Source organism: Pteropus alecto, unplaced genomic scaffold, assembly GCF_000325575.1.
Source record: "Pteropus alecto unplaced genomic scaffold, ASM32557v1 scaffold190, whole genome shotgun sequence".
Lineage (NCBI taxonomy): Eukaryota > Metazoa > Chordata > Mammalia > Chiroptera > Pteropodidae > Pteropus > Pteropus alecto.
Genome location: NW_006430462.1, coordinates 213,166 through 223,037, shown reverse-complemented (window position 1 = coordinate 223,037; position 9,872 = coordinate 213,166). Strand labels below are relative to the sequence as shown.

Below are 9,872 nucleotides of genomic sequence, written 5' to 3'. Positions count from 1 at the left end.
CTGGAAGTGGACCAGTGTGGCTTTAGGGCAGCAAGGGAGGCTGAGGGTTCATCTGATTCTCCTCCACGAGGAGTGCCTAAGGTGAGGAGGCGAACAGTCCATTTCTTTAGTCTCATCAGTGCCCACCACAGCACCTCTAACAGTTTTGGTGAACAAATGCATGGATGGATGGGTTGGTTGGTGAATAAATGAATGAATGGGTGGGTAAGTGGGTGGATGAACTGATGGATGAATAATGGATATATTAGTGGATAGATGGATGGGTGGATGGATAGATAAGGAAAATGGGTAGATTAGAATATGGATGGATGAATGGAGGATGGCTGGCTGGCTGGATGGATGGATGGAGGAATGGGTCGGGGGCAGGTGGCTAAGTGGGCAGGTGGATAGATGGGTAGATGAGTGAATGAATAGGTGGATATAGGGGTGGAGAGAATGAGTGGATTGAAATATGGTTGAATGGATAGATGACTAGATGGACAGATGGGTGGAAAGGTAATTGAGTGATGGGTAGATAGATGAGTTATTATGATACATAACTTTGCATGGTGACAGATGGTTACCAGACTTATTGTGATCATACTGTAAGGTATATAACTGTCAAATCACTATGTTGCATACCTGAAACTAAGACAATATTGTTTACCAACTATACTTTAATAAAAATTTTTTGAAAGGATAGATGAGCTGATAAATAAGCAAATGAATGGATGGATAAATGGCTAGATGGAGGGGTGGGTGGATAGATAGGTAGGTGAACAGGAAGGTGGATAAGTGAGTCCCAGGATGGAAGGTTAGTCCACAGCCCCTGACCGACACGCTGGTTTTCCTTCCTGCCTTCTCAAGCCACCACCACCATTGTGGGCCTGCTGGTTTTCCCCACCAGCCTGGCCTCCCCATTTGCCAAGGAAGCCTGCGGTGCCTCTTCTGTGTACTACAGTGGACACTGCAAACTGGCCTGGGGCTATGGGACCGCCATCCTCAATGCAGTCCTGGCCAGCCTCCTGCCTGTGATCAGCTGTTCCCGCATGACCAAAGTTCAGGGGAGGACCATCCTCTTCTCCAGTGACACTGAGAAAATCATCCTAGTGCCAGAAATAAGCAAATAAAAATTTCTCAGAAGGAGCAAAAAGAGCCCATGGTACAGCTATACGAAATCACTGCGTACCCAGCTCTGCTACATCCTTGCTATGTGATCTCAGGCAAGTCACTTCACCTGTCTGGACCTCAGTGTACTCTTCCATAAAGTGATGGGGGGACGGGTAAAATATTATTGACTCTCTCATACGATTGTTATGAGATGATGTATGTAAATAAAACACTCAGCACATTAGGCACACAGTGTTCAATAGACTTTAGCTACTATTATTATAATCCTGACCTGATAGGATTGTGGTGAGAATTAAATCTTTTCATGAAAAGTGCCTAGGGTAATTCTGAGTCCATGGTTGTCACTCAAATACTACATCTTTTAATGGGCATGTGATATTCTCTCTTTCTTCCTTCCCTTTTATAACTGTTCCTCTCTTGGAGAACTTGAGAATGATTCATTTTCCCATCAAATATCTAGTAGGTGTCCCTTATATACAAGTTTGTCCTGAGTTGGGGTAGGAATGGGGAGACGGGAGTTAGGAACCTATCTCACCCTTCCAAAAAAATCCCACTGATATGGAAACTTCACTGTTATTTGGGGTACTTCATGATCCCATTCTGACTGCTTCTTTCAGCCTCTTTCTTGTCACTCGCCCAACCCCTGCACATCTCCCTCCAGCCACACTGAATTCCGAGCCCAAAGAAGGCCTCTTCACACCTCTACCACCTTGCATGCACTGCTATGTCTGCCAAGGATGCTGGAATCAAATCTGCTGCTTTTGCCTATCACAATCCCATTGCCCTTCTTCAGGAGCAGCCCCTAAAATTCCCTTGGCAACTCATGACCTCGGCAACTCTCTGACTGCCCCAAGCTTAAAGATGGACATAGGAACCCTTCTAGCCAATCAAGCCTGGTTGGAATGATTGGTTGAGATGGGGATGGATGTGTATAAGCCAGCAGGGAGGAGAGTGACACCATGAGATGGACAGAGGTGGAGTGCTAAGGACTTCCTCTGAACACCTGGATCTAACCATGCCTGCTCTCCTACCTGCAGGAGACACAGTCACAGGCAGCTCTAGGCTGGCATCCCCCAGCTTGGCTGCAGCAGAAGAAAGAGTAAGCTTCCTCCTTTCTTGGTATATATAAATCTCAGGGAAGGTATCTGATTAGACAGAACTGGGTCATGTGCCTACCTCTTGGGGGAGGGGCAAGTCAGCCATTTCACCAGAAGGCCATGGTTATAGTGAAAGAGACAGTTCTCCTGAAGATGGGAGAAGGTGCTGGTACTAGAACAGTGGAAGGAGGCTAGGCAGGCAAAAACATTCAAGGCCCAAATCTCTCTTTAAGGGAGGCTTTATTATCCCCATTTCACAGAAGTGAAAACTGAGGTTCAAGGAGGTAAAGTCACTTGTCCAAAGCCACATAGTTAATCAGCAGCAGAGCTGGGATTTGAACCCAAGTCTGTCAGATTCTATGGAAGATGCAAAATCACACCTGGATTTGCTTCCTCTGCTTCCACCCAGCTCATCTTGGTCAAACTCTTCTGGCTTTAAATGTTCACCCAAGAATATCCATAAACAATCCCCAGGAGTGATTCTATTACTTTGAAAACACACAGACCGCAGAGAATGTAGCTTGAATTCATCTTTTGGACAGAACAATAGGACAGCGTAACAGCTTTAAAAAAAAAAAAAAAAGTAATAAAATAATGAAATAAAGTAATAGAAAACTGAGGAAGCCACCACAAGGTATTCAAATGAACTTAGAGATCAGAGACGTGTTTCCAGCTTCTGCAGGAGCATCTTGATGCAAGTAAGTCTCCTTGGGAAGATTCCTCTGTCACAGCCCAAGAGGGCTCAGAACCCGCCCCTTCCTGAGTTCTCAAGGTTCCTTGAGCCCCAAGCACCACCCCAGTGCAAAAAGCAGCAAGTGGATGCCATCAAGTAGAAGCCTAAACTCAGCCCACATCACCCATGTGCACTTGGGGTGTGCCATCTCCTCTCTGTAATAACGTCACAGTGACCCCCAAGTTCCTTAATCCTCCCTTTGAACTGTTTCAGCAATGCCAAAGGGAGCAATTCTCCAGCCCATAAAGCAGAACCATTTACAGAAAGACTCTGTCTTTATTTGACAAAAGACAGCAGAATCTGTTCTATTTTCTCTTCAAAACAAAAAGTGTACACTGTTTGCAAGGAGCCCTGCACCTTCAAAGCCTAGAAATCACTGTGCCCACAAATTTGAATAAAGAAATCACTGTGCCCACAAATGTGAATAAAGAATAAAGATAGTGGAAGATTCCTGCATAACATCTTAAGGGATTGGCAAGTTCCCGGAGAAGTGCACGGTCCTATGGGTCTTCTGAATTCTGCCAGGGCTTGACTTAGCAATGAAGTGGCAAACTGGTACTTCAAAAAGGATCAAATTGTGTTCCTCTAGAGTCTGTACCTGTCCTGGACTCAAGCTCTCAATGTGCACAGTGGCTTCAACGCCAGAAGCAAGGAAACCTGTGAGATCTTTCCTGACTCAGTAGAGTCAGATGTGAACTGCAGAGTCAGCATGGATGTTGCTCCTGCTAAGAACTGATGGCCTCACACACCTAACTGCACTGTTCCTCCGTCACAGCCCATGAAGGCCCAGAGCTCGTCCCTTCCCAAGTTCTCCAGAAGCCATATTCTCTTAGGTTTCAGAGACTCACCTGAGAACCTGAGCAAGGTGAATGATGGGAGCTCAGGGAAACTGAGGTGCAGTGAGGAAAGCATCCCTATGTGAGGACCCCTCTTGTGTATGGACCTTGGGATACACGGTACACTGTTTACAAAATGGCCTCAATGATTTCCCTGCCCGTATCCACACCCCTTTTCAATAACAGTGTTCAAAGCTGCCCCTCAAGTGGTGGAGTCTATTCCCCACCCTCTGAATCTGAGCTCAGACACATGACTTACTCTGACCAAGAGAATGTGGCAGAAATGACTATGCCGTTTCCAGGCTTAGTCCTCAAGAGGCCTTGCACATTTCTGTTTGCTCTCTTGGAAAGTGCCATCATGGCCATGTAAATAAGCCTGAGCCAGCCTGCTAGAGGCTGAGAGATACATAGCCCAGTCTCTCTCATTGCTCTAGCCAACAGCCAGCCCAGTATCAGAAGCCAAGTCGCCCAGCTGGCCATCAGCTGACCACAGACACATAGAGAAGTCCAGCTGAGGCCAGAAGAACCTAACAGCTGAACCTAGTCCATATTGTTCACCATAGACTCACAAGCTAAATAAATGTGTTTTAAGCCATAAAGATTTGGGGTAGTTTGTTACACAGCTTTACTTGTGGTAACAGCTAACTGATACAAGGAGTGAGAAGAGGTTAACCTGCTTTGAACTTTCTAGGGAGAGACCAGGCAGCTCTCATGAGAATCTGATCCCATCTGGGTATGGGTCACTGAGGTGGGGATGGGAGGCTAGTCTTCAGAAGCAAACATTTCTTTCTTACATATTAAAAAAATTCCCCAAGACATAGAAACAAAAACAACCCAGATTCACACATTTCTCTATTTATATATATATTTTCTCTATATAGACACAATTCACCAGTAAACAGATACAAGATATGTTGGCAACACTGAGAAAAGGGCACTCAATAGATAGAGTGACCCCACGCATTCGATTCCAGGACATGAGGACACGCACAACATACAGAGACCTGAATAAGCACAGTAAGCTGAATAAATGTGAGTTATTCCAAACCACAACCACAGACATTCCTCTGGAACACCACGAGAGAAGGCAGAGAAGAGATCGTGTGCTATAGTTTGTGACTAGTCTGTCATAAAAATAAATAAGAATCAGAAGGTCTAAGACCTGGGTCTTGCTAACATAACGTCCTCTGTAGTGAATAGCTGAGGGACAAAAGACACGTTTCTCTGGAGGGGCCTTTCACACACTTTTTCCCATCTTGGGAAGGTGGGGGACCAGGGCGAGAAGATGTACACTCTTCAGAATCAAGGGCTATCTGGGCCTTGTCTGTCCTGCCTAAGAGGCCCCACCAGGCTTCAGGTACAGTTGAAGGCGCTGTGACCCAGGAAAGAGCCTTCACAGGTATGCAGAGAAAGGATTTCTCCAGTCCTGATTTGATCAGGGAGGGAGGACTGATGCACCCCCTCTGCCAATACTTCAGTGTGCTTTACATGTCTGCTCCCCTCTGCAAAATCCTACCTGCCATTCTTGGGAAGAGTATTCCACCCTGACTCACTGTTTCTCCTGATTCTGCATTCTCAGAAAAGAGGACTTGGCAGGACTGCTCTTCTGAAAGGACAGGTGGGCAGAGTGAACTAGCTAACTCAGGATCTGTCTGTAGCTTGGTGACCCTTTGTGTAAAGACATGGAGGGGACTGTTTCCACACCTAGCTGTGATCTGGGCGCTAATTCACCAGCAGACATTACCCGAGGAAAACACACACACACATCTACCCTGGCCAACCTGTCCTCCTTTTTCTCCTTTGTCCTGAGTGAGCAAGGGCACTTGGGGAAAAGGCGGCATCCCTGACCTCCAACACACAGCTTCCAAGCTTCTGGAGCACCAGACGGATTGTGGCGAGGTCTGCCCTGGAGGGAGAGGAAGGAGATGCAGACTCCACCCTGCCAGAGGGGCGGACCCAGGAGAGTGTCAGACATCACAAGCCTACAGACACCTCTGGGAGGGATTCCACCATCCTTGCAGGAAGACCCCTTTCTTAAAAAGAAGAAAAGAAGTCTCTCCTGGGGTCAGGCAGAGGAGAAAAATGAGAGAAAACAACAAATGGGTCCCCAAACCTCAAGGGGAGACATGTGTAGGGCTCCTGTGTGCTGTTTCTAAATGGGAGAAAGCCTCAGGACACGGGTGGCTTAGGTAGAAAGAGAGTGGGTTGGGAGATTCACTGGTAGCCCCTCTTAGCCAATGGGTCTCAAATGGGGACATGTGGCATATCTGGGGACATTCTAGGTTGTCACAACTGGGGTGGGGAAGAGGATGCTACTGGCATATAGCAAGTAGAGGCCAGGCATGCTGCTCAATGTCCTACAGTGCACAGGACAGCATCTCTCAAAACAGAACGACCCAGCCTAAATGTCAATAGTGCTGAGGTGCAGAAACCCTGCTCCACGCCAGTGTTCCAGCCATGTTCTGGAACATCTCCAAAGGCCCCTTTCGAAACATAGAGGTAGTCCCATAGACTTCTCCTACACCAATTTTCAAAACTTCCCTCCCCAAGTTTCACCTGACAAGACAGTTTGGAGGGATGTGGGAGAGAAGAAGAGAGAGAGGAGATAATTCTGGAGATGCTCGCTCCATCCATCAACGACTCCCACAAGGGAGGAATCCCAGACGTGGGCAATCTTTGGTCAAACAGGAAAACATAAGGCTGAACTCAAGGGGCAACCCCTCGACCTCGCTGCCTGGCAGCCATTGTAGGTCAGTGTCTCTTTGCACAGAAGTCCATACTCATGAACAGATACCAGGACCTCACTCACTCCCAGGGCGGCCGGGAGGGAAACGGGCAGAACAGGCAGGTGGCAGCTCCACTGACACCGCCTGAGTAAAGCGGCCGTCACTTGTTCTCGATCAGAGTCTGCACCTTGTACACGAGGCCGCGGGCCAGCTTCAGGACCTGCTTGGTGTTGTGTCGCTCGGCCATTTCTGAAAAAGCAGAAGGCAACAACATCTCATGAGCCTCCTTCTGTGTCCATCCTTAGGACACACTTCCAGCCCCTAGAGGGGCCTTTGGGGTGTCCCCATCATCATTATCTGGCATCATCCCCCAAGTGGTTCCGGAAACAGAGATCTTGGGGAGGGCCGGCATCTCTGGATCCCCGTTTCCCCCATTTCCTTGTCTGTAAAATGGGGACTGTAACAGCACCTACTTCACGAGGTTACTGTGAGATCAGACGGGATGACGTTCGTTCAGGGTGTGCTAAAAAATGTTATGTCTTCCCACCCCCTTCCCACAAATACAACGATTGGGAACTTTATAAGAAAGCCATCCCGGCACACAGCAGATGCTTAAAAGTATGAAAGGAAGAAAGCAACAGGAGAGGGGAGGAAAGAAAGCAAAAATAATAATTTTATCAAGAGCCACACAAAACGATCAGATCTTTAAAGCAGAATGTCATAAGAAATCATTTAGTAGAAAAAAAAAAAAAAAGGCAGGAAGATCACGGTTCCCAAACTGGGTGCCAAGGTACCCTAGGGTGCTTCTGTGAACTCACAAAAAAATTTGAAGGAAACACAGTGATACTTCACATCTCTTGAACACTACATAAACTGCTAATGTGAATGAATTCACAAACTGCACTCCATCCCAATCGATGACTTTTTAGCTTCGCAAAGCTAGGTTTTCGGTAAGTGGTTGCTGTGATAAAAAGTATACCACAAATCACTGGAACAGGAAATGAAGGGGGTGGTGTCCAACCTGACTGTAGGTTTGAGAAGCTGTGCAAAGCCCAGAGGGTGCATAGATCCCTTTAGTAATTGTAGTTATATTTAAGAATGTAATAAAATAATTTCTTTTGACTTAAGTGTATTATCTTTCAAATGTCTGCTAAGTTGTTAGTGTATAAATGCATATTAATTGGTTCAGACTCATCTATTTGCTAAGAGGAATTTTTGACCTGGCTTGCCATGAACTGAGAAAGTTTGGGAACCTCTAGACTAAGCTAGGAACTGCTTTGGGTTCTCAATCACACACTCAAACTGAAGACAGCCTAGATGCTCAATAACAGGAGATGATTCAGTAAGTTTTGGATAGTTGCTTTGAGGAATATTCTGAGGTATTAAAAAGTGATTATATGGAAGGCAGTTTTAAAAAATTGAGCAGTAAGCAGGGTCGGGTCTGGTTAGTACTTGGATGGGAGACCACCTAGGAAGACAAGGTGCTGTAGGTGTAAAAAATAAAAAATAAGGGATTGTAAGATGACAGGGTCCTTGCAATCTGTGAGGTCAACCAAGGGTTGCCTCACCTAAAAACAAACAAGTAAATAAATAAATGCATAAATCAATAAATAAAAATTGAGCAGAAAAAAATGATACAACTGGATTCTGTAATGGTTAATATCATAAAAATATGTACGACTGTGGAAAAGACTGGCTAGAAAAAAATTTTTTTAATGAACCCACTAAACACAATGTGGTTTTCTGGATTGGATCCTGGAGCAGAAAAAGGACATGAATTAAAAACTAGATGAAATCAAATAAAGTCTGTAATTTAGTTAATAGTAACATACCAATGTCAATTTCTTTGTTGTGACGATATACTAGGATCAGTTTTGTTTTTTCCAAAACCTTCTTTGCTTAAAAAAACAATGTTAAATAGTAATAATGGTAGCAATAGCTTCCAGCTATGGGTCCCCTCATATGGGCCAGGTATCATGTGATAGGCTTTATTTCTATCTCATTTAATTGTTCTGACATCTCTGTGAGGGTGGTGTTGTTAGCACCATTTTGGCAGAGCTGGGATCAAAATCCACATCTGCCTGACTTAAAAGGCCATGCCTTTTTCATGTCACTTCACCTGCCTTCCTGTGCCTGCTTTTCCTACGCACATCGACCCTTGGAAGCAGACACCGTTACCCCATTTCACGTATGAGGAAGTGAATGTTTAGAGAGAGGATAAGTGACTTGTCCATGGGCACAGCTGTTAGTGGCAGAGCCAGGGTTTGCCCTCAAGCCTGAATTCACCACATATGCTCTGCTGCCAGATCCAAGAAAAATGATCCTTCAGCATTACAAGATGTTAACTCACTCATTTGGAAATAGGCAAAAAAAATGAGAAGAACCCCCCTTCAGCCCCTTCACTGTGTGTCAATCTCAGTGAATTTCCATCCCTCCAGAAGCCCACAGCCCTCAGAGGAGACCCTGGTCATGTGGGTACCATTAAAGAATTTGATGATGTCTGTGAAATCCATGTTGTTCTCTAAGATGATGTCCCGGTAGACCTCCACCAGAGCCAGTGCAATGAACAGGACGTAGTGGGCAGATGAGACATGTTTGGCTGCCCAGATGGTCTCCCAGACAGAGAAGACATCATCGTAGACGAGTTCTGCCAAGACATCAACACGCACACGTATGGGGAGAGAGTCAGCCACAGAGCTCACGGTGTTGCCTGCCCTTGACTCTGCCATTTGACCATCAGAAGCCTCGGTTTTACCTGTCTGTAAAACAGGCTATACAAACCAGGTGGGTTGTAAGTTTCCAGCTCTGACATTCTACAAGTGGAGGAAGTGCGCATGCGTACGTTTGATTGACACTGACCTGTCCCTGCTCTGCCCCTTGACCAGTGCCCCCTCTTGCCCTGCATCCTCCATCTCCTTTAGCACCCATGGGATGTATCTCCCTTTCCCCCTGCACACATGCAGAGCTGGCTGCTGCCTCTGCATCTAGTGAAGAGATAGAATAGAGCCATGGTTAAGAGTAAGGCTTTCTATGTCTAATAGACTCAGTCTGAATCCTAGCTTCATCGCTTACTAGGAAGGTGACCTTGGGTCAGTTCCTTTCCTCCATGAGCCTCTCTTTTTCCTCATCTCTAAGTGGGGTGGTGCCAACAGTAATACAAGACAAAAGAGATAATACACAGAAATGGCTCAGCACTAGTACCTGGTACTTAATGAACACCTCCATAGGTGTCAGATATTATTATTCTTAGCATCACCCCATATTTGCACAGTTGCAATGTACTTTGTTATACATGATTTCTAAGTCACATGTGAAACGTGCTCTATGAGCTTCAAAGTTCTTGGTCTGTGACAGGCAGCATAACAGAATA

The 9,872-nt window shown here is 45.8% G+C and overlaps 2 protein-coding genes across 2 annotated transcripts in view; one reads left to right on the top strand and one right to left on the bottom strand.

Annotated features, from left to right (window-relative positions):
* The window catches only part of TMEM211 (transmembrane protein 211), a 3,813-nt gene extending 2,704 nt beyond the window's left edge, over positions 1–1,109 (top strand). The window contains exon 3 of the mRNA XM_006904957.1: positions 847–1,109. Coding sequence (XP_006905019.1) covers positions 847–1,109 — 263 coding nt within the window. The remainder of the gene's footprint in view (positions 1–846) is intronic.
* A 5,506-nt stretch (positions 1,110–6,615) lies between these two features.
* SGSM1 (small G protein signaling modulator 1) overlaps positions 6,616–9,872 on the bottom strand; it is an 83,809-nt gene continuing 80,552 nt past the window's right edge. The window contains exons 24-25 of the mRNA XM_006904859.3: positions 8,982–9,149; positions 6,616–6,751 (exon numbers count right to left, since the gene is read on the bottom strand). Of these exons, the coding sequence (XP_006904921.2) occupies positions 6,663–6,751; positions 8,982–9,149 (257 nt within the window). The 3' untranslated portion in view covers positions 6,616–6,662. The remainder of the gene's footprint in view (positions 6,752–8,981; positions 9,150–9,872) is intronic.